Source organism: Ptychodera flava, chromosome 14, assembly GCF_041260155.1.
Source record: "Ptychodera flava strain L36383 chromosome 14, AS_Pfla_20210202, whole genome shotgun sequence".
Classification (NCBI taxonomy): Eukaryota; Metazoa; Hemichordata; class Enteropneusta; family Ptychoderidae; genus Ptychodera; species Ptychodera flava.
The window spans coordinates 30304348-30332034 of record NC_091941.1 but is presented as its reverse complement, the minus strand read 5'-3'; the positions used below and the strand labels follow the sequence as shown (position 1 = coordinate 30332034).

The window sequence follows — 27687 nt, the reverse complement described above, 5'->3', positions numbered from 1 at the left end:
GCGCGCAGCCAGCGGTAGAAATTGGGAAGGGAACAGACTCATAGATCAGGTGACCCTTGGAGTCAAAGGTTACACGTTAAACACGTTTAACCTGTACGCCGCGCCAGAAGGTCGGTCGAAACGTCGTAGAAGTATCTATATCTTGGGCATTTATCCACTGTTAAAATACGAAAATGGCAGAAGAAGGTGGAGCCAAACTCATCGACGGAAAGAAAGTAGCAGAGTAAGTATGGCCGGACTTAGTGGGGATCGATGGCAGAGCAGAGAATACATACTGTATGTATGTGGAGCGGTTGTGGTTAGTGTAATTGTAAAGAGAAAAAAATGACTTCATCACAGTGCACAGCACAGTCCGTCACTGCATTAACCTCGGTCAATATCTTCCTGGCTGTGAAGTGTTACCTCTATACTCTCCTTGCCCAAGAAGACTGTTTTACTGTGTGTAGATAGACCTTTCAATTGGGAAATCTTCTGAAATCATTTCTGATCTCAAGGGCTCCACCCCCATGATAGGCCGCGAAACTTGCCACTCGAAAATAGTAAATTTTAGCACATACTACCTTACTTGGTGTACAGTTGCACCCTTGGGTGGAGATGTAAATTTGTTCAAATGAACATGTCAGTGTCATAAATATGCAAAAGGAAAATCCTGCCAATTGCTAAAACTCATAAACCATAAGTCAGATTTGGTTGAAACTTGGTGTGTAGTACAGGTGCCTTTACATAACATTAATTAGTTGTATTCAAATTGTGGTGAAATTTACATGTTTGTATTTTGGGGTAATTTCTCTGTTTTTTTAAAGTAAAAAATATTGTTTTCTGAAAGGGCTCGTCCAATTGCTGGTATGTACTATCCGTGTGGTGACCTCAGTTAGATTTATTCAAATTGTGGTGAAATTTTTATTTTTGTAATTTAGGGCAATTTTCCCCAATTTTGGTCAAATAATTTTTTGTCAAAAACCGCTTGTCTGTTAGCTTTGATATTTGGTTTTCAGGTTCATAGTGATGATCAAAATGTGATGAGGTATGGAATTATGATGAAATCTGCAACTTAGCATTTTGGGAGCAATTTTTGCCATTTTTTTCCCCTCAAAAATCACTTGTCTAATAACTTTGATATTTAGTAGACATGTTTCTAGGGATTAATGTAATGTGATATGTTCATATTATGATGAAATCTTCAATTGTGTATTTTTGATGCTTTTCTTGCCATTTTGGGTCCAGCAGTTCTGAAGTGGGCTATCAAAGATTTCCTCCTTCATCAACATGTGTTATTCTTACTTAACACAAAGGAGCTATATCGGGCGCCAGGTCACTTGTTTTGAATTTTCATAGAAATATCTTCAATTTTTGTATTTTTTGTTAAGTTTTTCTTTTCTCAATTTTTGACGAAAAAAATTCAGAAATTATCTGCAGTATTGATTTGAAATTCGGTTTGTCAGAATGAGATGAACAATGGGAACAACTGTTTTAGAATTTCTTTGTTGTTTTTGGTATAAAAATCTCTTTATAAGAACCACTTCCAATGCCAGTTTGAAATTTTGCATGAAGGTTCCTTTGAGTGTCGTACCATAAATTATTTAAATTATGTTGATATGTTAAGTTATTTAAATTATGTTGATATGATAAAAATGAATAAATATTGTGATAAGATTTTCTATTTTTGGCGATTTTATACCTACATGAATTTTTTAGTACATAATATGGTGATTTAATAATCATTTGATATGGTAAACTGTATTTGGTGTAAAACTGCAGTAAAAAGATCATTAGAAAGTAAAGATGAAGGTGATTTTGGCAGGTTTGGTTTCAAATCAAATGCATTCCATAATTTTTCCAATGTTAAAGAGTATCAAGGTTGGAAATAGTTCACCTTTTTTACACTTCATGCTAAATTTGCTCCAAGTCTGTGGGCATATAAATATCAAAACAATGAACTGCAGAATAAACTTCAGCAGACTGTCTCACAATGTGGTAGGCTGTTGTGTAGATCATTAGGTGAATGCCTTGGCCTATAGTAACTTGGCCAGCCGGTAACTGCTGCTGAGAAAACCCAGGTGACTCGCGCCAGTCTAACTTCTTGCCATCTGGCCCATGTACTTCTTTATGTAAACAAGGTCAATACTAATATTGTTGTGTAGCTGACACACTATTATAAAAAATTAGCATGGAAATATCTATATGTTTTGTTTTACAAAGTTTTGGGGTACAGACTAGTAATTGGGGACAAGTTTTGCCTGTTTTCGTGAAAAAATGCCAAATATGATAGATTGAAGTCCCTGGTCAATTGCAAAACTTGAGAATTGGTGCAAATTGGTGAATGCATGCTCAACTTAAAAAGGTATTTGTTCAAATGAAGTTAACATTACTAAAAATATGCTAATGAGTAGCATAAGTTTAAACTTGGTGAAAATCTCAATAACCATTGGTCAGATTCATTGTCTTGGCAAGGCAGCTAACATGCCATATTGTACAAAAAGTGTTGCATGCAAGTAGCCATATGGTGAGTCTACAAGAAGTTATTGCTTATAGATCTTGTAAACAACCAGCTTTTTTCATTTACAAGATGCAGAATGATGCTGCATTAAAATTTGTTCAAATGCATTTGATATGAATATCACAAGCTCAGGTCCATAGAAGCTATTAAATATTGTATGTACACTCACTCTGGTTTGCCAAATGTAACCAAATGTGAGCAAAGTGTCACTGACGCTTTTTTTTAAAAATGCACTGAGAAGGAAGAATTATCGTTGTATCTACCTTTTCCCAAGGGAATCTGTAGCATTTTGTCCTAAATTTGTATCTCTTAATTTCATATATTTCTATATACATATAAAAGAATCCTTGTGATTGTGTGTTTGATTACATATTCTTCAAGATGGTTCCCTTTTCCTTGGATAGTTACCCGTAACATTCATGTATATGCTATCACGGCTATCCAACTTGGGGAGGAGGAGGGAGGACTGTGTTATCTAAACAACCCTTTAAATGCTTTGAGGGGAGGAATGTGGATTTCTGCATTCATTCCTTAAATATTGTTCCCAGGGTGTGATACTGTAGCTTGATCTTGCAGTGATAGTGTGATTTTGAGAGTGATGTTTGCAGGTTTGATTGGCATGTGTGGCTGGCCACCCTTTATGGGGCTTTTCTCACTGATGATAATCAAAGTGATAAGAGTTAGTTGTATCATGGAGGCAGTACGCATTGATTAGCGACTTATGATGCAACAGGTAAGTACAGGTTTGGTTCAAAGCTTCTCTGGACACTTCAGTTCAAATGCATGTACACAACCATGATGGGACAGTAGCACATCTGGATTTTGATGAATCAGCAAGTTTTGACTTTCGGTTCAGCATGAAGGTACCAGAGACTCCATGTGTGCAACATTGTGTGACTTAAAACATACAAATGGTGCACCAATTAGCTGTGTTGTAACAAACATGGAACAGGTCATCAAAAGTCAACGTGTCAGTTGACATTGACACTTAGGTGTTTTCGCGAGAAAAAGAACTGAGCTTCTGTGAGTAAAGTAGCTGAGACAACACGGTCCCTTCATGTGCTGACAATTTACAAATAGGAAAATAGCTGTACAACAGCAGAATATACACTATTTAAGAATGACAAATTTATTCGTTTAAGTAATCATGCTGCTCACAGTCTATGGATATGAGAGCCCTGTTGTTTAACAGAATTGGAGGAGCTTCCTAAATGTAATACGTAGAGCATGATGCAGCATTGAGGTCTTTTTTACCTCAGTAGATGCAGCAATGTCTATCATACAAGTGGTACAGCATACTTCATGTAGGCAGTCATTGGGTTCAAGTATTAATTTGAAAGAGTTTAAATCAGAATCCATACTAGCCATAATTTGTTACGTTACATGCACAGTACAGCTGAACATCTAACATGTATCAAGCAATTCAGGACCCTTGGAGCTAAGATTGTAGGTCATTGACTCATTTCATCGGTTAACCATTACAGAGATATTAGAAGAGAAATCAAGGAAAACATTGCTAAAATTCAAGAAAGTTCCCCTGATTTCAAGCCAGGATTAGCTGTCATACAGGTAAATGGTATAATTGTTTTTAAATTTTATTTAGAAATGTTCAATTCAACTTTTTGTTTCCAAAGATATAATTACGTAGATTTTGTGACTGCTAAAATTTAGATGTGGTATGAAAGGGTTGCATTATTTTGTGTTGTTTACTCAAAATATGACTTTGTGATTACCTGTTTTCTAAAACTTTTAGATGACCCTGAAGTAACATTTATTGATATCCCTAAGGCATTGCTGTATTTACCTGATATATCTGTCTGAACAAGTACATTTACAGTCAAGTTTATGTCAACTGTCTCTCAAGGATCAGAAAACATGTTTATGCATTTGATTTATATGATTAGGTTGGCGACCGGGATGATTCAAATGTGTACGTCCGGAATAAAATCAAGTTTGGTGAAGAGGTAAGCCATTGCATTTATGTCATCACAGTGTTTTTATCAGATGATGAATGCGTAACAACAGGCATAGGTACATTATTGATAACAGCAAGTACTTCAGTAAATGGTAAAAAATTATCAAACTTATAAATATTTAGCAGAAAGTGTGCAAGGGTATGAATAAATCATAAAGTTATTTACGATGTAAAAATACAAAAAAAAATCTTTTCACTAGTTTCATGAACAGCGAGTATGACTGTAGAATATTTTGCCTTGCCGTCCCTAAGATAGCGGTGTGCTCATCCAAGGCTTCTGTTCAAAATAATTAAATACAAATGTAACCATCTAGGGTTTATTTGTTTAATTTTCTGCAAAACTGTCTTCACAATCCCAAAATTCAAGAGTCTAACTGTGAAGCCCTTTCATCACAGAATTTTAAAACCAACTTGGCAGCCCATAAAACAATAATTGCTTGCAAAATGTGTGTACCGTAACAGCATTATCATTCATATGTCAACAATAGCAAATTTGGCATGATCACAGGATGTAGTGTGATCAACCTGGCGTAAGGTCACATGTCAGCCAGGGATAGAATGACCTTTGACTTGAGTACTGATCACAGTCACCACACAACTCTGCAGGTTGTAAATGTTACACCAAAGAAATATCCATAAAAATAAATATACATGCAATTTTAATGTAGAAACACAAAAATTGACACCATGACGAAAATTGTTTTCTCACAATTGTACAAAGATGTGATAATTATGATGATGAATAGATATTACTGTACTTTGCATGCAAATTAATAGACTGAAAACAAAATGAAAAGAAAGATTGGTTTAGATATTCCCTATTACCTAGTGTACTGTTTTTCCTATTTTTATAGTGGATAGTAATTTTCTTGTCGTAGTAATGTATGGCTTCTGTACCTTGGTAACAATGATATATAAAGTATCAAAGCATTTTTCTGTCAATAAGACTATTTGTTTATTATGAATTTCCCCAAGTTTTAGTAAACTGAATTTCCTGCAGTTTTTCCCAAGACGTAACTGGCAGCCTGCAGAAGTGTGTATATTTTATGGACTCTGGATTTCTTGAAAAAAATTAGACTAAGTTTTTGCTTTAAGTAGGACAATCAGATAACAAAAGCATTCTAAGATATCCATTGATTGTCCACCTGTTGGAGGTCACCCAGGTTTCTTAAATCTATCCTATTTTCACAACCATCAGGTTGGCATGAAAGCAAACCACTTCAAGCTTCCCAGGACAACAACACAAGCTGAGGTAAACAAAAAAATCCCTTATAATACAAAATATCAAAATATATAGATTAAGCTGCCATTGGCTAGTTCTTCATGAAATAACATGTTTGTGTATTCATAATGACAGGTGATATCACAGTTGATATTGGTTAATAATTCACCATTTCTACTAAGGTGGAGTGGTCACTTGATTACGATATGTCCTAACTTAGACTTGCACAAAATTACAAGGTGCTATTCTCTTCCGTTGATTCTGCTGATTTTAATATATTCTGGTGAAATTTTCTCTTCTCACTTATAAAAGGAGGTGTGCGTCAAAAATTTAGCAATTCTCCCTAATTTCAAAACAATTCCATTTCTGAACAATGTCAGATAAATTCCTGATAAGAACTAAGATGAAGCCAAACACAAGAGGTATTTGTAAAAGAGAATTTAATTTTATGCAATTTGTGCATATATACCTATGTTTAACAGTGTCAAATATATTAATCTCATAATGTCAACATTAATGCCCTATTGACATCTACATGTATACTGGTTCAGTTTCCCAGTGGTTACTATTCACCTGTCTTCTTGCTTGTCAGCTTTTGGCCAAAATTAATGAGATCAACCGAGATAACTCGTTCCATGGTTTGATTGTACAACTGCCACTAGAAAGTGACCATCAGATTGATGTAAGCACAGTCACTAATGCTGTATCACCATTGAAGGATGTGGATGGGTGAGTAGCGCCATTGCTAGCCAATCATTTTCCCTGGCAAATGTCACTTTTACAGATTTTCTCTTGATTTAAAAAAAAACTGAACTCCAGTGGTGAGTCAGAAGATGGAAGGGACATGATCTGCCTACCAGCTCTGTGTTATACATATGTACATCTGTGAATTCAATGTAAAAAGTTTGCTGTGTAGTAAACCAGTAATAAATATCTTTCATTATAAGAGATCCCTTGATTCATGAATTGATATACAACAAAAAGACGAGTTGCATGAAGAGACTGATATAGTAATCTTTTGTGTTTAAATAGCTCAATAGTTTGGACATGATGTCAGCTGGTTCTTTTGTTTGACCGTCATACAGCAATGACCAGTGAATATGTGTGTCCTTGAAAAAGCGATTAAGCTGTGCTGGGTTTGGAAGTGAACTAGATTCACATTTAGCAAAGATTCACCATTGAACAGTTTTCTGTCATTTTGTACTGCTTTCTGTTTTCCATTTGTAATTTGTTGGATGAGAGGAAAGTATTTGCTGTACTGAGAACTGCTACAAAACATTCAATTCCTGTCAATACATGTCATCTTCCCAACACAATAAAAGTGACATATATATTTTACTTTATAAAGAGTGAGTCTGTTACTAATCAAACCATTTCAATCCTTTGTGGTTTTCTGGGATGCTTTCGCTTGTTTATTTTTAATCTATTTGTTAATATATTTGTGCGACTTGAAAAAGTTGCACACTCCAATTCCATAACTTTCCTGTTCTCACCACTAGGCATTTCCTGTAAAATTTCATTTTTGCACTCAAAATATGACTTAAGTTCTGCCCTGAGCAAAAGAGAGTGCCACAAAATAACGACTAAAGTACATATGATTTTTCATGCATTTAATTTTGTCTTGCAGCCTCAATGAAGAAAACGCAGGCAAACTGGCCAGAGGAGAAATCAAGAAATGTTTCATACCATGCACACCAAGAGGCTGTCTTGAACTCATCAAAAGAGCAGGTGGGATTCATAAATAGTGCAAATATGATAAAAGCCTTCTGCACACACTCAGATGGAATCTGACTCCTTATTCTCCTTAACAGCTCCTGTTCCTTGAACTCTCTACTCTTGGACATAAAGGCCTCTCCCAATGTCAACACTTAAAAAAGGTTTATCTTTTGGAGAGCATTTTCATTCTCATAACTGAGGGTGCCACTGAATATTGTTCAAATTTTTGGAGATAAGGGGCTATAATTTTTTGTAAATTTGCTAAATTTGTAACTTGTTGGGTAGAGATCAGTTGGTAGAATGACAGACAGAAAAAGAGCAGAGGTTCTGCTAACAATATTTGTATAATGAAAGTAAATTTTAGAATGTGCATTTTACTGGATAACCAGTGATCCCATTATATCATCAAAGCAAATTTGCTTGGAGATTCTAATATTCATAATGTAAACTTTTCTCAAAATTTGAATTTCATTTGTTTGTAGTTACAAAAAATAAATGACTTTACTTGTGTATCTATGTTTCTTAGTGTAACTCCTTGCCAGACTTTTGAGAAAGTTAATTTTATAAGTTTTCAAGTTATTTAGTCAGACATCTGAATATTAAATATAATGACAAGGTTTGTTAAGCGTATAGTGGGTCTAAAGCAACAAGCAACATGTCTAGCATTTGATTGGTCACTATACAGGCGTTGACGTTGATGGTAAGGATGCAGTTGTGATTGGTCGCAGCAAGATTGTGGGTGCTCCCATGTCAGATCTGTTGCTGTGGAACCACGCAACAGTCACCACATGTCATAGTCACACCAAGGATATAGCTGAAGTGGTAAGTAATTTGAACCAGAATCTTTCGTCAGAAATGCTTAATTATACCTATCAGGAATATCATATTACATGGTTATTGCATGCAGATGATATGTTGAAAATGTCAGTTTGTGCATATCAGGCATGGAACTTGTGAAAAAGTAGTGAAATTAAAATCAGTGAGTTGGTTGCATCCATCTTATAAGTATAGGTATTTAGGGACCTGATACCACTTTTCTTCTGTGTTTCAGATATAGTTTGTTTGGAATAATACTGTTAAAGTAATTAATAACAAGAAATTCTGAAAATGTTAATATAAAGAACCTTCTTGCATGCAAGGAAAGTACACTTTTCCTGACTCTTTGCATTTTGTAGGCTTCCAGAGCTGATGTCTTGGTCGTTGCTGCTGGTAAACCCCTATGGGTGAAGAAAAACTGGGTGAAGCCTGGAGCTGTTGTAATTGACTGTGGTATTGGATTTGTACCAGGTAATCAGCAGGGAATTTTTTTTCATCGAGTACAAATTTTGAATACACAGTTCAAAAATTTTAAACATTTGATAATAATTGTATCATAGACTTTTGAAAGACTCATGAAGTGTACCACTTAAATAGATCTGATATGCCTACACTTGAAAGTTTTGAAAGGGGGGATAAAATATTGTAGAGTGTAAAACATGGTCTGGAGTAGTTGTTTTGTGTCCTGCCATTCCTTTGGTATTTGAATTATAACTACAACAAATTGTGTTTTATACTTGTTGATATTCTATTCGCCCTTTCAAAACTTTCAAACTTTCCAGTATAGGCATATCAGTTTCCTCAGTGGAGGAGCTGCCTGCTGAGTTTGGTGGAATCCCTGTCAGTCTTCAGACAATAAAACAGAGTCTTGTTTAGGCAAATGCCAGGCTATACAGCAACTGCTTGGCTAAGTTGCTGTGTAATCACCTAATTAGGTGTGCCAAATACCCACATCAGCTGTAACATCTTTAGTTTCAATTAATTAATTTGACAAGCTGTGTGAAAGTACTGCATCACCCTATTTCGATCATTGTGGAATGAGCTGCAGTGCGACAATATTTGAATACCTTCATGTCCTTTATAGACAATCTGTCGCTCAATTGTAAATTGTCTGATCAGATTCCAAAGTAATTACTTTGATTACATCTACAATGTAACACTTATGAGTACGGTATATGTTTGACTGACATGCTCTGTTGCCGGCCACATTCCCTCCACGTCACCACAAGGTATTTGTACACTCCTGTCACTGCAGGAGCAACAGAGTCATTGATGGCTATTTACGTACTTAAGATGTTTGAAAGGTAACAGTCATAGAAGTTTAGTCCCCACTTGATCTAAAAAATTGAACTTTTGTCATTGTTCAAAGTTCAAAAGTTTCAACAGTGAGAATGCAACCCATACAATAACACTGTAAACAATAACACATGTGTTAAATACATGTATGTAAGTAATATGATTTTCACTAAAGGACAGCACACAACTAGGGTTGATCATAACAATCAAGGTTGAATGGTGTGACATCATCAGATCATACACAGCTACAGGGCTTCCTTTATTTTTCAGATGCGACCAAGAAGAGTGGTCGACGTATGGTTGGAGATGTGGATTTCCCTGAAGTGAAGCAAGTGGCGTCCCACATCACTCCAGTGCCTGGTGGTGTCGGTCCAATGACAGTGTCCATGCTGCTATTAAACACCTTTGATAGTGCCAAGCGGACTTTACAGAATCAGCAGGTTAGTAGACCCAAACCCAATGGCTTTCCGCTACACACCACCCAGCGCTTCCTTCACTGGGCACGAAGACTTAAGTTTTGAAACTTCCGTCCTGGATTCAGTCTGTTCTCCACGGTGCAGAGTTGTCATTTTGGCACGAACAACATGATTCTGTGCAAGGTAGCTCTATAGATTACTCAGTGCAGGGTGCTGGCTGGTACATTAGAAAACGATTTCAATAATTTCAAAATGCCTGCACATACAGTGTGTTGACCGTTGCCAAAATGAAAATTCTTGATTTTAGTGTTACCCTACCACTACCCCCTACCAACCCCTGTCTCAGTTGTTTGGGTCAACCCAACAATGTGAAATAATGAAAGCATGATAAATTAAAAGCAAAAATGGATAGGGTATGTGGTTAAGGTGGGAAGGGTAAATACGTTTACCTCTCAATATACATGTACTACTGAATTTGTAAAATGATTCTGCAAATTTCATTGCTTTGAAAATGTAATTTCATAAAGGTGTTGGATATCTTAAAAAAAATAAGCCTCCAATTTTGTGCCTGAAGCAGGTGTCTTCCACTAAAAATATACCTTGTACAGTCCAAACTGTATATCTGTATGTGTCAGAAAGTTTTTAAAAAGTATGGGGAAATATTATCACAAGTGTACATTTTGTACTAAAATTACTCTAGCTGTATTGTGGAAATAAGATAATTCTGTGTTCAATAATCGCCTGAGAGAATGGTTATAAGGTAACAATGGGTTGCTTGGTGCTTAGAAAAGGAAAAATTCATTACTATTGATCAGATTGTGTATAAAAACTCTTTGAATTAATTTCACACAATTATTAGAATGAAATTGTTGATTATATGTTGTCACTCAAGATCAGTGCCTAATATATAATACAGCAATGGCATTTACAATCAATGACAAATATTGATTGAATAATGTATAATTGTACAAAAGAATTGTATTTCTATATTCTGTGTTTCTTGTGTTATGTGTGTACTCTTTCTCTAAAAATAAGGTGTGACTGAATATTAGTGGACACTCAGAAAATGCTGTAATCAAAATTTCCTAGTTTGGTCAAATTTATTGTGAAAACCTAACTAGTCCCATGAAATAACTAATAAATAATTGTACGATCATCAGTGGATACAATACATCCATTCTGTTTGTGAGTGTAGCTTAATGTTCAGTCTCATCTATTCTGTGATCAGTACATATTGTTTCCAGCCTTGTATTTTAAATTCTTGTAATCTGTTTGTGTCCTGTGATGTCCTTGTTTGTCATCTGAGTGTCACAGTGTCATGCTGTTTTATTTAGTCCTTGTTATCTAAAACAGGCATTCTTCACAACACAATGTGTTACTGGCTCACTTCATCACTTTCTTCAAAAAGAGAGTGTGTTTTTAAATGAGTGTTGTTGTTTTTTGCTGTAAAATGTTCAATGTAAATTTTCTTGCCCCATCCCTGAAATGTAAAATTCTGAAAGTCACACCAGAAAACTTAAAAGGCAAACCAATGCCATAGCCCATTTAAGGAGTCTGACTTGAAAAAAAAATTACAACAAAAAACCCAGTTCTTGTATGTGTGAATGGTTTTAATGCGCTTTAACTACAGGCAATTGTTCATGTTGCTTCACATGTTATATTGAAATTATTGAGCCCTTCATTGATTGAGACATTGCATTGAAAAACTTTTTTTTCTATTTCTATATGAAATTCATTGACTAAATATACTTACATAACATGATGTAAATGGTTCATCGTGTTCATTTCATGCATATTCTTCAAACCATTGAAATAATTAACATACCGGTAACTCTGAACATTTTGTATTGTATCATTCATGTGCAGATTGCAATACCACACAGCTAGTCAATAATTTCCACATTTTTTTGCACATGATCTTCAACATCATACACTGTTGTAGTGCTGGGCCTACCCACAGTCTTACTGAGGGACTGCGGATAGGCCCAGCTTTCAATATTATCTGATAATAAGCTTAGCATATTACAAGCGTCCAACATCAATAAAAAATGAGCTTGTTGTCTTCTGTAGTTTGCAGTAGTTCTAGGTACATGTACAAGTACATGAAGTAGACGTTTAATGAATCATTGAATGATTGAGTTTGTCACATTGAGTGGTCAGGGACAATCAAAGCAGTAAGATTACTGTAAAATGATTTTAATGCTAATTCTTTCTTTTTTGAGAAAAAAGGTTTTCAGTTATTGAGTGATGTACATTCTGTAGACTGCATTTTATCCCCTGTCACATGTTGCTTAGGTTAGGGAATACAAGTGATTTTCTTTGGTTATGGATATGTGTTTTAGTTATGATTTTGGTCAAATTTGAGAGTTTACTAAGCTTGTTGTACTTTTCCTCAAAATTTTATTTTTAGGTTTCTGAAGGGAAATCTTCATGAAATTTGCTTTGTGTGTGAGAACAGTTTGAAAAGTGGAAATTCCCTATTTTATTTTTTTAAGTGGCTTGTTGTGGTGCATGTGGTATACTCAAGTGAATTTTTGAAACTCTCCAGTGACTGTAATATTTGCCTTTAATAGACCCTTTTGTTTTGCAGTTGTTTTATCTTACACCCTTGTAAATAGCAAAGTCTTTCTAGTTGCGTGTTTTCCTACATACTACATGACCCAGAATATGAGCCATGCAAAGCAAACAACACATTGAAGATATTTAAAAAAAGAGGATGATAAAAGCTCATAGAAATTGCACAAATGTACAAAATGTCAATTTTAGACTATTCATTGAATGATTGAAAAGGGCAAAATCTGGGTGCAAGGATGCATCATCCATATTTAAAAATAGATTGTGACATCCATGTGCTGGATTTACATCACACCATCAGCAGGTGACTTGTTGAAACACCATAAACCAGAAACAATCAAACAAAAACTTGGCAAAACTTGCAGCTTCTGGGTCTTGTACTTCTTTTCCTTGAATGCATTAATGGTGTTTGTGGTATATTAAGAATATTTTGTCTAACTTGTTGTTTGCTGTTTTACTAGAGGGTTTACCCATTCACTGATAATATTGGGCTCATGTGCTATTTTATAGATATCTACTAACAATTACTGGTGATTGTTTATTGATTTTATTGTGATGAAAATTGGTCTTTTTTAGAGAAATTGTATTTTATGAGGTATGATATTTGTTGAATTTTTAAAGAGGGGAGCATGAGGGTTCTGTTAGTTGCTTGCACCCAAACAGTGTTCTCTGAATAGACAATTCCTCTTCCTGTTATAAGGTCCCATAATTGTCACAAAACCGCCTAACTATTATAAAATGTGACCAAGAAGTGAAATTCTTGCCAGAAATGACCCAGAATGTCTGACCCCAGTTGTGAAATGTCAGTATCGAAATTCATGCTATTATGTTAGGGTGCAAGCAACCATCAGGTTTGTTTGCTCTGTAAATTTAACCACAACTCGGAGAATAGGAGTTAAGGTTTTGGATATGGTAAATTTTGGGATGGAAATATGCCGGAAACTTACCTGAATTTATGCTGAAATGTCACATCACAGAATTGTCCACTCATTCGTGAAAATTTACACAGTTGTTTTCAACAAGAGTAAATTTCTGGTATAGCCCCAGCTTCACTCATAGCACCGCAAGAAAAATTCATGTGTTGCCCAAAGGTTTGAATACCACCTTGAACCAGATAGGTATTCCATTCAGAAATTTAAGCGAAATCAAATCGGTGCCTTTGCAACAATACTTGATAAGTTTCAGCTTTGAAATTGGAGTAATATCAGTAACATGCATTGTTTCTTTGACAAAACCTTTATTCAAATTCAAAATAACATGTTTGTTCCATTCAGAGTGTTAGCTGTTCAGGTCTTTCTCAGTTTTAGTGCATCCTCTGTCATAACATGTCATGACAAAACAAGATTAAGAAGCATTGTGTGTAAACAGGAAAATTCAACAAAAAGATAAGTTACATAACAATTACCTGATTATCCTTGCTGTTCTGGTGGCCATACACCAGTTAGTATACCCATGGAGACAACTAATATGTGTGCTTTGGTCTTCAACGAGTGCCTTGAAGTGATTGATGTACTTTGCGTTCTATTGAATGCCAAGAAACAGAGTTCCCTAGGGTTCCAGATATGAATGGGTTCTATTTGGCATATGGCTGTGCCTTCAGAACTTTTTTTACAACTTCAAGGTGGCGTCAGTATTTCAAATTGTTCATGCGTTCCTCCGAATACAAAATCTTATGCAAAAAGTGTTCTTTTACGATGCCCAACAAAAATTACCCTTTGTTACAAGTTGTTCAAAGAGTCATCTTGACAATTCTTAGAAAAAAAGCAAGTTTTTCTGCACACTTCAAAGGCACTGTTCAAGGTTAAAGCACTTTCCTGATGAATTTCATTCACTTACAAGCATTCTCAATATATTCTCATAACTATATGCATATTACATACAGAGAATCACCTTACAACCTTAACTTTTACTGTATCTTGCGATAACACTATGCAATTTACTATCCAAGTACTTCCCAACTCGTTCTCAGAGAATGGAAATTTATAAAATAGTATGAATCTACGATTTTACAAGATTGCAGTGTTTTAATTTCATGATGAAGTATATTACAATAAAAGAATCTATTTAAAATGATATGATGGTCATATGTTCATGTGGAAGAATGTGCCTGGTATGCAGCTGTATATGTTTAAGTGTTTGTATGTGCTTCTATGTTCAAGTACCCTACTTCGTGCTGTTGGCCCTTGCTGTTTATTCTGTACGTCTGACTCGCAGCGTGTTTGCAAGGTTATATCTGATTGGTCGATTGTCACTATTCACAGCAACTTAGGGAGTTTATTTGTATTATTTCATTATAACGGTAAGATTCTGCCAACCAATTGGATAACAGCTTCGAAATCACTGCAAGTCGGCCCATTCTGTAAAGGCATACACTATTATATGGAGTAATTTGTATTGCTGTGAAGCCCTCTAGTGTTGGAGCTGGTCATGCATATGATGTTACTGATGCGGAATGTTGATGACAATGATTGCAAAGACAGAAGAGTCGACGACATTGATGGCGAGAAAAGCTTGGGATGAAGACGTGGCTTTTGGAACTGTTTGGGAATGTAAAGTTGGTACAAGCCTGTGACATAGCATAACAGGATATCATGCAGGAACTTTTGAAATTTGTCACTGCTGCTGTGACCTTAATGATAAAGACAAAGTGTCATACACCTGTGTGAGACAGCCACTAACTGCGCCCATAGGAAGGAAGCAATTTGGCAAAAGATGTTCCCATGGTGAACATGTAAACCCCTTACAACTAAAACATTCATAACATTGACCTGCAGAGACTTCATAGGCATTGATTTAATATGTGTACTGTAATCCAGAAAACGTTTTGTCCAGCCGTATATGTAACAATTTAAATCACATACACGGTTGATTGAGCCAAGTTTACCTAGTTCACATTAGATAGAGGGACTGTGCCTAGTTCTACAAACAAGGCAAACACACTTTATGCGCTACAATGTGTAAAACAATCAGATACACAAAATATGTGTTCTTCTATCATCAGAAACTTTGAAGATGCTCACATCCTGTTATACTGCTCACACATTTCAAAAATTTTACTGCCGTATAGTATTGACAGAACTTACCATCAGAGTAGAAAGCTGACTTCTACGCCAATACTCTCAACATACACACACGATGAAAAATTAACACAAATGGAAAAAAAAATTATTCCAAGAACACAAAAATGATTAATTGTGTCATATAAGATATTTTAGTTTCTGTACAGAGAAGTAGCGACCAAACTTCAGGAATCTGACTCAAAAAAAGTTCACTGACTGCCCCTGTCTGCAAGATAAGGGTGAGTTTGGATTTTTTTCAGACATTTGGTTTTCATCCGTGTTTAACATTTCTGTTGTGTGTATGTGAGGTGCTGTATCTGTCAACACCAGCATGCGAGCATTTCTGACCAACTCTTTACCAAACACATGAATCCATCACATGGCTTTCCCTTCCCTCTGTCTGGGCACATCAACCTATTTTGTAACTCTGTCACTTCCCCTCTAATATTGGCTAGAAGTCTACTTTCTAACCACAATCTGTTTTGTTGGTATCCCAAGATTTATCCACAGTTTAGTCTTATATGGAATGAAAATTTCAACAGTATTGTTTCTGGAGTCAATTTTGTAATATCTGTGTTTGATAGACTACAAATTCCCTATTACAAGGGAATAAATGTTTTTGATATTTATTTTAGTAAAAACTTTTTTATGTGACATCCATAGATGTATAACTGAGGCCGTAATAAAGTAGATATCATGCTTACCATCATATGGTCACATTTATATGTAATATGTGGAGCAATCTTTTGTGTCTAGCCAAGACTAATGCCTGCGATCACTTGCTTTAACCATGGTGAGAAGGTTGCAAATAGGTATCGTCTTATAAATGCAAGTTCTGAAACAATGCAAGTTCATTTGGTTTGCGTGCATTCTTTGATTGTGGGTGTTCTTTGTCAAATAAGCATGTTGGCTTTAACTCATTTCATGTCCTTTCTCACAAGTCAACTGTACTTTCCATGCCAGCAAAACTTTCTGCCTCTTTTTATCTATGGTTGCCATGCATGATGGGCACAGGGAAAAGGGGAATCACAAAACTAACACTTGTTCTTTAAGCAATTCAGATACTTACAAAATATTGGCAGATAAATGTGCAACCCCACCAACTAACTGTTATGTTACTGAGGTAGAAATCCACCATACAGGAGAGAAATTACACAAGGAGACGTTTGATATAGGAATATCATCAATGAAAGCTCACCAGATACTGTAACCATTACGATTTCCAAACTAGAAATACTGATAGTGTGAAAATTCAGGGAGCAATATTCAGCTGAATATTACTGATAATGTAGAACCAGCACTTCCAGAAGGCCAGGCGGAACTCAATTAAATATCCAAATGCATGTTTGTTTTGTATTTTGGCTTCTACGGTAAAGAAATTCAAGATGTCTTCATTTGTTTTACAGATTGGTAAGTGGTCAATAAGACATCTACCGTTGAAACTACAGGATCCAGTGCCATCAGACATTGCCGTCTCAAGGTCTCAGACTCCAAAGAATGTCTCCGAGTTGGCCAAGGAACTGCAACTGCTTCCGGAAGAGATCGACTTCTACGGAAAGACCAAGGCAAAGATATCCCTCTCTGTTTTAGATAGATTGAAGGATAGACCAAATGGCAAATATGTAGTCGTCACTGGGTGAGTTAATCATAAACTCAGCCATTATGGCAACAAATGGTTCAACATGTTGCGGCTTGATTGATATTGAAAAGTTTTCTTAATTTAATGCTTCCGTTTATGCTTTATGTGTTATCAACTATGTATATTATGGGGGTGGGGTAGGGGTCAGGGGGAGCTTCATTCACTGTCATGTAGTCCCAGATGTTGAGGAACATCAACCAAAGGATTGCAAAGTAGAGACTTCTAAATAATGACTGGGCATGAACATTAGTGCCAAGGGTGTATAAATTTGCTGAAATCACTTGTTAAAAAATTGCAACCTAGCAAAGTTTTTCTCCGTATTTTTCAACACCATAGCATTACTAGTGAAGTAACTGAAATTGAAATGGGCTCGTGATCAGGTTGTAATTTAGACTGAAAAGTCTTTCTGAAAAGAAAGGATCCTGTGAAGTATTGTCAAATCATAAGTTACCTGTCACACTAGTTGTCTTTACTTATTATGTCAGTAAATGTGCACCAAAATGTCCTTTTGTCCCCTTTGCAGCATCACTCCAACTCCACTCGGTGAAGGTAAAAGTACTACCACCATCGGTTTGACTCAAGCACTTGGAACTCACCTGGACAAGAACGTCTTTGCCTGTGTACGTCAGCCATCACAGGGACCAACCTTTGGAATTAAGGGAGGAGCTGCAGGAGGTGGCTACTCTCAGGTCATTCCTATGGAAGAGGTGGGTTATTTGACAGAGTCCTATTGAAGCACATTCAGGTTTATACTGGTTACTCATAGTCAAAATATAGGTGATTCCAACACTCTGAGTCTTCCTCTCAGCTAATTTCAAGATCACCGTAATTTTTTCTTCACCAGTAAACTGCACTGTCAAGTCATAATTTCTTAATAATTAGTAAAACTCACTGGCTGTCCTATTTCACTCTTTTTGTTGATGTCTCGCTGGACACAGTGATCTACATGTATTTCTCACTTACAACTTTATTTTTTGTTTCTTTTACGACTTTATCACCAACAGTTCAACCTGCATTTGACTGGTGACATCCATGCAGTGACTGCCTCTAACAACTTACTGGCCGCAGCCATTGATGCCAGGATGTTCCATGAAGCCACACAGTCAGACAAGGCACTCTATGGAAGATTGGTACCGGAGAAGAAAGGAAAGAGGGAATTCTCCCAGGTGCAAGTAAGAAGACTGAAGGTACGTTATCTTGTCTTTCTTATTCATAACTTCTGCATTCTTGTAGATAAAGAGGAGAGTCCCTATTGACAATTGAGTCCCAAGTATCATAAAGTGTATGTTTGTACACCTGAAGCATTCTAAATAATTTGTGTCTAAGATATATATTTCATCCTCTTAATGAATTACTAGTGGCTTAGAAAAACAAAGGAGGAAATTGCATTATCAGAATGAGGGTAGAGGGCTTTTGATTGCGGAATAACAGTAAGGCTGAAAGGTGACACAGGAAGGAACACTCAATGATATATTTTCTGACATGTGTTGAATAGAAATTGGGCATTGAGAAGACTGATCCAAATGAACTGACCGAAGAAGAAATTACCAAATTTGCTAGGCTGGATATTGATACTTCCACTATCACATGGCAAAGAGGTAGGTGAATTAGCCAATCAGGGTACTCTTACATTATATTCAGTAGTACACTGACTTATGATTTACCATATGTTATGATTTGTGCCTTCAACCAGTTGATCAGTTGACTCTGTTATCACCCTACTGTAAGTGAGCTCTCTGTTCAGAATGGCAAGAGGTTGAACACTATGCCAAGTACAGTAAAGACATTTGGGAAGGGTGAATCTTTGAAGTTTATAGAAGTGTTCATTAGTCTTCAAACATTTACAAGAGTTTTCTATTGGAATGACAAATGTCATTCATTGTGCAGCAATTACTTGGATACAATAAAACATTGATAAGTAATCTATCATACGTTTCCAGGCTTTTTGCATCAGAATTTGTGTGCCTTTTATGGTGTTGTATATTCAGTAGTAAAGGAAATTTGAAAATTGCATTTCAAGAGAAAACCTTGATTGCTAGTAAACTCTTGTACAATTCAGGCAACAACCAAGTAAGTCAGATTTTTGTACCACAAATGATGTTTTAGATGTTTCAATCCATCAAAATGTTGATTTTCCGATTCTCATTCAAATAATAATCATGGAATGTGAACAGTTTAAAAAAATTGAGGCTTTTCAAAATGTATGCATACATGGTCACTGGTCAGTGGTGTGGATTCATTTATTTGGAAGGTTTCTCCTGCTTTTTCCATCAATTCTATCATGTAGTAAAGATACGTGTGACCTCTGTTTGACTCTTTGAACCCTGACCCCCTGGTGACCCATTGACATCATACGAAGGTTTATCCCTGAACAGGGTTCAAAGGGTTAATGTCAGTATACTCTTTTTAACTTATACGGGTGTTGTCATAAAAATGTCTAAATCTCATTAATAGAATTTATTTCTCATCACAGTAATGGACACCAATGATAGATACCTAAGGAAGATCACCGTCGGTCAGTCACCAACAGAGAAGGGGCTGACTCGGGAGACCCAGTTTGACATCACCGTGGCCAGTGAAATCATGGCTGTTCTAGCACTGACAACTGATCTGAAGGACATGCGTGAAAGGCTGGGAAGGATGGTTGTGGCAAGCGACAAGGCTGGCAACCCAGTGACAGCTGATGATCTGGGTATTGGTGGCGCCCTCACAGTCCTCATGAAGGATGCGATCCGACCAAACCTGATGCAGACATTAGAGGTGAGAGAGAGACAGACTTTCTGATAAATACATGGCATGGCTTTTACAGAGTGACTTACCTATGGCCAGAAGAACAAACTTCCATGGGTACATATTTGCTTGCATGAAAGGATGGAAAAGAGTTGTTTATCTAAAGATCTAATGGTGATTTAAAATTTTGCCAATATCATTGTCTGATTTTCGTTCTTGCCTATGACAAAAATCTCCCAGCAAATGAAAGTTTTATGTGTTTTTTTAATCCAAAGAGGCGAAATATGGAAATTGTACAAATAGATTGTGTCTGCATTGGTGGCTTCACAAGTTGTGATGGATCTACGATTTCATTTCACAGGGCAATCCAGTGTTTGTTCATGCAGGACCATTTGCCAACATTGCCCATGGAAACTCATCCATCCTGGCTGACAAAATTGCTCTAAAAATGGTGGGTGAAGAGGGATTTGTTGGTGAGTCACAGATATTTGTGTAAGGTTGCCTTGTCAGGTGTGTTTTTGTGTCAGTTTGGTTCAGAGTACATTTTGTTTTAGGATTAATTTAAGACTACTAGTGTGTAGGAATCCTTTGCATGCTTTTTTTCATACCCTTTTGTGTCAATACAGGGTAAAGAAAATGAAATCAATTTCATTACATGCAGACATCATCGTAAAATGTACATGCTATGTCTGAGGAGAATTGCGAATCTTCAGTTGTGTGTCATGAGTCACTATCAATGAAGTAAGTGTAACCAATTATTTTGTAAATCAAATAAACAAATACAGTAGGTTTAACTATGGTGTCTTATCCATTCAAAAGTTACTTCTTTCTATTTTACTATTCAGAATTCAATTTTACAACTCGACATCCTATTCTGAATTTGATTTTACAACTCAACATTCTATTCTGAATTCAGAATGGAATGTTAGGTCGCAAAATTGAATTAAGAATAGGAAAACAGGAAGTAGTAATTTTTGGCATGGATGGGACACTATCAGTGAATTCTTCATGGCTTACTCATTTTCTGTCCACAGTGACGGAGGCTGGCTTTGGAGCTGACATTGGAATGGAAAAATTCTTCAACATCAAATGTCGGTACTCCGGACTCGTTCCAAATGCAGTTGTGTTGGTTGCTACAGTGAGGGCTCTCAAGATGCATGGTGGTGGTCCAAAGGTAAGGCCACTGAGGAATGGAGGAGGACTTTGAAAGAATGTCAGACAACATTTTACTGATTACAGAGAGACAAGACATTCAGAGCAAGACTTTCCTTGTTTACTTCTTGAATTCTCCTCCTATGTCAGTGTTGGTATTGCTGTCAAGCTTCTGTAAGGCAACATAATTTTCCCTTATCCTTTCATGCAAATGCTGTGGTTCTTTAGCCCCAGTGGTGAAGTTAGATCTACATAGTGACAAAGTGGAGGGAACTGTTGTTAAAGAAGTTCATAGTAAAAATATTAGGACTGTTTTGATAAGCCATTCAGTCTGTGGTGAATGTTTTCAGATATTTACAGTAACTGAAACCTTTAGTTCAAAGGTTACTTGTCAACTGCAAAGTCAAAACTCTATAATGTTACAACTGATGTAGCCTTTTTACCTAGAGTAACCTTTGTACTTCCTAATATGGTCATATCTATGGAAGTAAACAAAGAATTCAGCCATTATGTCACACAACAAGGACTTTTTTGCTCATTCAATAGCAGTACATAAGGCAGCATTGATGTGGCTGTTTTCCTATGATTATTTTGCATCTCCATAATCTCATGTATGACAAATATGCTGCTTTGCTGTTTTGGAGGAATATTTCCAGCAAATGTATTTAGACCAAATTTTCCTTGAAACACTACAATCAGTGTAGAAGAGCACTGGCTGCGAATTTGATCAGTCTTTCCCTGTGTCTTTGATCCATATCAATAGTAAATTTTAGGTACCGGTTTTAAACTTTTATGATTTTTATTCTCACTTACTTGAAGCTCTGCATCAAAATACAATGTTGAAACCCTGTGGTTGCTTTGCTGCCAGAAATGAAGAACAGCCACCCAACAAAACTATCATTGCTTTCAGGTGACAGCTGGTCAGCCTTTAGCCAGGGAGTACACAGAAGAGAATGTGGAGCTGGTTGAGAAGGGATTCAGTAATCTGAAGAAACAGATTGAGAATGCTAGATTCTTTGGTGTGCCAGTAGTAGTTGCTATCAACTCATTTTCGTAAGTGTTCAACAAATCTTTAGTGCGGTGTTTTCTAGAGGTAATAATTAGTGGTGGCGAGAGATTTTGCCTGTATTGTTAATCATTTAAATCATGCTATAACCCATTGAAATTACATAATGAATGTAGAATATTTTCCATCTTTGTCAAAACAGTAATTTTCAAGACCTTGGAAAAGAAGTAACTGCTTTTTGTAGAGATTTGAAAAAATTATATCACCTGCACTGAAACGGTTCATTAAAAGTGTAACTTTCTTGAGCATGGTGATAGAACTTTGACCATGCTGTTTGGTTTGTTTTGGCACAGGACAGACACTCAGTCTGAGTTGGAAACTATCCAGCGTCTAAGCAAGGAAAATGGTGCATTTGATGCGGTCATCAGCAGTCACTGGGCCTATGGTGGTCAGGGTGCCAAGAAACTAGGTGAAGCCGTCATTGAGGCCTGCAAGCAACCCAGTGAATTCAAGTTCCTCTATGATCTTACGGTAAGATTGATTATTGTATCATAGACTAGGGGGGTCTATGATTTAATTGTATGAAGGTACTGTGTACATAAACAGTGGTGGTATCAAAAGTTGAACCCTTCCCCCCACCCCCACCCCTATCTCCCGCATCTACAGTGTCAGCTCTTACCATAGTATACATAGGCAAGACATGTAGACCTCCTCCCCATCCTTAAAAAGCTTTGTAACCCACTATGATTATGATATCTTTGTGAAATTTCAGACATGATGGAAAATATTTGGCTATTGTAAGTATTCCTTGCCTGCTGACTGCAAATGCAGGCATATCTTTGTATGCAACATATTGTAATGCATGGTAATACTGCTTCATCCATTATAATCAAAAGAAACACTGTACAAGTACTATTTAAATCACTGTGCTGTTATTTCGTGTCAATATTGAACTCAAAGTTTATCTTGTTTGTGAACTTCTCGATCTCCAGCTGCCAATTGAAGAGAAGATAGAGATCATAGCAAAGAAGATCTACGGCGCAGATGGCATTGAACTTGAGGAGGAAGCTCAGAAGAAAGTGGACCGGTACAGGGCTCAAGGGTTCAATGACCTGCCCATCTGCATGGCCAAGACTCACCTGTCATTGACCCATCAACCAGAGAGGAAAGGAGCACCAACTGGCTTTACTTTGCCAATCAGGGATGTACGTGCAAGTGTTGGTGCTGGCTTCCTGTATCCACTGGTCGGGACAGTAAGTATACACAACAGAGGGGGAGTGCCTTTGTTTTGTGCGTTTATGTTCTTCATTTTGGCCAACAATGGCTTATTATTACCAATGAAGTTTGGTTTGTAGCAATAGTATTGCCAATAGTCTCAATAAACATTAGTGAAACCACCCGTATTTTTAGAGAAAAGAGTGAAAAGGAACCATCTTTATTCCATCGTAATTTTTTCTTTTGATAATATGCTGTATGAAACAAGACCTATTGTACCCATATACAAAGCATGGCCGGGCAGTGTGGCGTAACATTGACCTTTGCTTATACCGTACTCGTCCGAGTATAAGCCCCTGCTCGTGTATAAGCCCCCCTACTGATTTCAGAGGATTTTAGAAAATGCATTACATCCGTGTATAAGCCCCTACCCTAGTGTAACTCAAATACAGAAAGGTTAGGAGAGTATATTTAGTCATTTAACTTGGTAAAATTACTTTTAGATAATAAAGAAACTATTAAAAGATGTTAAAACAATGGGAAACTGGAGTTTCCTTGACAGCATCGTAAGGAAAATGACACGTTTTCCCACTACTATCTTGATTCTTTGACCCTGTTCACCCCCGTCTCCTAAATAGAATAGTCTCACTCACGTCAGCTATTGTTTATTTTCATTCACGGCCACGATGATTTCATTCTCTAAACAAGCCGTTTCTTTTGTTTGAAGCAATTATCCTTTCATTTGTGAAGACTTTTCCTGGTGACTATTACAATTTTCACTGCTTAGTGTTGTTGTTTTCACAAGATGTAGACAGTTTGATACCGGAATATTGAGGTGCCGTTCTGTGTAGGCAATGCATGCCTGTTCACATTACACTCAGTGTGACAGAATTCGGACAGGGTAGTAAATTTCGCCTAAAGTCGTTTCGTAAATGACCAGCAATACGAAATCTTATTACCATACCTTTCGAAACTTTATTGTGGTTATTCTCAAACTCAGTTGATACGACGGGAGTGATATTTCGGGGTCAAAGTTGCCAAAGTTTTGACCCCATGTCGATGGCGTAGTAATCGGACTGCAATCCCAGAAATCGGACGTCGTGTTTGGAATGTGATTAGGAGCTAAGTATTGATAATTTGAAACTTCAAATCACTGATTTTTAATTTCGATGTGTTTAGAAAACTGTATATAAGAATATTTCATGATAATTAGTTATGTTTGATCCATGGACGACTTAACTATATTTCGACGTGTATAGCGCTAGATATCGGACACGGGCTGCCTCTGTGTGTGTTGCTTTCGGCACCTTGTATCGTACGGTGTGGCTAACTTCCCTAAGTTTGTTCAGTGAGTATTACTTATAATTGTTTCCATTGCATATTTTGTTTGTATTAAAATCGCACAGGCATTATTTAATAAAAATAGCGAGTATATTTCATCGTATGACATTATTTACCTGTCAAGTTTTTACGCGGTAAGTCACTTACGTTTACACAATTATGCTAAATATTGTCTGTCCGAAAACTTGTACACTTCATACGTTCATTAAATGTACTTTTTTTCTAGAAACAGCTGCGCAGTTTTCGTTGAAACTACATGCAATCGTAGCGAACAATGGAAAGAATATTTTCAAAATCATTATTCTCCCCCACATTCAAAATTCAATGCTAAATCAGGACTTTACTCAAAATTTCAGTTACTTTGACCTGACGGCAGTATGTTGACAGTATCACTGACGCGGTATCAGACGACAATTTGTGACCGCCGCTCGTAGCGAACTCGATAGCTTCTACCAAAAAAAAACTATTGAAAACGGTACATCAGTATCACCTGACTTAATATGAGGTCACACGACCTGTAAAACGCTATCGATACGGAGCGAAGTGAGTGTAACTAACAGCATGTCACTAAATGTCCGAAAACTGAGGTCGTCCGAAAACTGTTACACTGAGTGTACTGTTGATCAGCAGCATACATGACGTCTTTGTTTCAAGTTTGGGTTTTTTTTCGACGCTGAAATTTCACCAAAATGTCACTTCTGTATTCAGAGATTGTAAAATCAATTTCCTTGGATGTGTAAGTCGATTTTGAAAGCGATAGAATGATCGAGTGGTGTTGAAAAAAAATCGTGCATAAAATTAGCATAAATTAAGTCTCCACAGCAGATAACATGGGGTTGCTCGAGTATAAGCCCCTGCCCTAGTTTTACGGCTGTTTAGTGTTGCCAAACCGGGGGCTTATACTCGGACGAGTACGGTACAAATGTTCCCAACCTCTCCGTAACTGGTGCGCTGGAGTCATACCTCAGTCGTGGATTGAAGATAAAACAAGTGGCAGATAGTTTCAGAAACCATTTTCACTTGCAATCGTCGCAGCAGAGAACAAAAAGACTCCACTTGGCCAGAACGTGGTTTATTAACAACCCTCATTGTTTGTTCACAGATGAGCACGATGCCTGGACTACCCACAAGGCCATGCTTCTTTGACATTGACCTTGATCCTGAGACTGAGCAAGTGGAAGGGTTGTTTTAAAGCAACATGATCACAGTCGATATCATCATGGATTGTAAAGTTACACTCTTCAAAATTTGAGTCAAGAGAGTACATAATTTTTTGAGAGATTCTCACTATTTATGTCTGCAATTGATTATATCCAACATGAGGAAAATCTATAGTGAATTCAAGTTGAATTATTCGACTGATTGTAATCTATTGTGCTTGCTAGTTTAAGGTAGAATGTGCCCTCAGGGACAGATATTCAGACTCTCTGATCTACGGCTTGTTGGGGCTCATGTTAAAAGCTCTTGCAAATAACATCTGAATCAATCTTATCAAAGAATAACCACCGTAGTTTTTTGAAATTCAAAAATTTTATTTTTCCCCATAGAGTTAACACATGGATGGCGGCCATTTTGAATTTCAATATCAGTGACTGCTTGGTAAATTCTTTCTCTAGTACAAAACTGTACATGGTGATCCCTAATTTTGATTCTTAATTTGGTGAGAGAATGGTTGAAAGTTTGCTCGAGGAAAGTTGAAGCCTTTCACTTTTGAGGCGCATACCACCTTAAAAAAGATATGGCATTATGTGTGAAATATTGCTTGTTGCAATGTCTAATGAACTGTGCCCTTTTATTTAGTTTTATACATTTTCATACAACATGAAAACACACATTTCAGTTCACATGGTATAATGTAATGGGAATCTCACAATTGATACTGCCTGATTTTTTTATTGACCTTGCTCTTATGTGAAATACAGCACTGTTCTTTCAACAGTATCATGGCACTGTCTCGACTGAGATCTTGCTGTTTGTAGTTTTTTGTCCGAAGCTTAAAGAGAAATGGAATACACATGACATTGATGATATCAGAATAGCTTCAGTCAATGCTGTCTGTGTATATTTACTTCATATTTTCAGAAATAAAAATTGAAATCACAATTTTTCCAAAGACATCTCGTGATGGATATTTTGTTAGTCTGGCAGTTGCTTGTTGCCCAATACTCAGATAAAGCGATGTTTATGTTCCCCAAGTAAAATGTAGAGTTTTAGTAAGATGACTTTATACACTTCATTTCTATTTACAATTTGAAATTATTTCACAGTAAGCTACATCCCATTCTTTTCTGTCAAGTTGACATGTAATTTGGTTGTTCTTCTGTGCTTCATGGTAAAAATCACGATGGACTGCCAAGCTGCCAACCCTATCATTTATTGTATCACCCAACTCCGTTTGGCACTATGGCAAGTAGCAAAATTATTGTCTCTTGGCGCAGTGTTGTGTATTGCGCCACAGATTGCAATGATTACTAAAGCCAAAAAAAGTTGCTTCAAGGAAGGCTGTAAATAAACATGGGGCCTGGGGGCACCGACGTCCTTTGTACCTCCTTACTGTTTATTATTTGCCATAAATGTGAAATTTGGCAAAAAGTCAAATTGTTTGGACATAAATGAAAGTTAATATGAAAGTGAATTAAGAATGACTCAATAGGATCAACAATATCTAAAACAGGAAACGGTCAACTTATATGATACAGAAGGGGAGAAAATTTAGCCACAAACTATTGTAATATAATGGACAATGGCTAATCTAAACCAAATTACTTAAACTGGATTGTTGGCATTGATTACACATGTATTTATTGTCCATCAAATAGAAAATAAATTTGGGCCATTGACTAAAAACATTTGCTTGTTACACTCACCACACTTGTACTTAGTATTTGGAGTGTACACCTATCTACAATACAATGATAAAAAGTTTGGACTCTGTAGGTCAACAGTGCATCTTTAATGTATGAGACTAAATAAGCTTACCCCTCAAGTATGTATAGGCCAAAAACAATATTTAATTTTGAATTATGTAGTGCA

At 36.6% G+C, this 27687-nt stretch overlaps 1 protein-coding gene across 1 annotated transcript; it reads left to right on the top strand.

Moving 5' to 3' along the window:
- The first annotated feature begins 36 nt into the window (after positions 1–36).
- On the top strand, positions 37–26767 carry LOC139150142 (C-1-tetrahydrofolate synthase, cytoplasmic-like). The gene is made up of 20 exons (XM_070722324.1): positions 37–223; positions 3982–4066; positions 4402–4461; positions 5671–5724; positions 6287–6423; positions 7322–7422; positions 8096–8232; positions 8586–8697; positions 9793–9962; positions 16978–17207; positions 17734–17917; positions 18215–18397; positions 18706–18808; positions 19684–19970; positions 20302–20413; positions 20975–21114; positions 22003–22145; positions 22452–22629; positions 23091–23351; positions 25757–26767. The coding sequence occupies exons 1-20, from the start codon at positions 174–176 to the stop codon at positions 25844–25846; spliced, it is 2817 nt and encodes a 938-aa protein (XP_070578425.1). The 5' UTR covers positions 37–173; the 3' UTR covers positions 25847–26767.
- The last annotated feature ends 920 nt before the right edge of the window (positions 26768–27687 follow it).

Excerpts from the sequence above, each read along its gene's own strand:
- LOC139150142 (XM_070722324.1), top strand. The coding sequence starts at position 174 with ATGGCAGAAGAAGGTGGAGCCAAACTCATCGACGGAAAGAAAGTAGCA. Across the intron at positions 8,233-8,585 it reads CCAAGGATATAGCTGAAGTG|GCTTCCAGAGCTGATGTCTT; the intron begins GTAAGTAATTTG and ends TGCATTTTGTAG. Across the intron at positions 22,630-23,090 it reads AGTTCCTCTATGATCTTACG|CTGCCAATTGAAGAGAAGAT; the intron begins GTAAGATTGATT and ends CTCGATCTCCAG.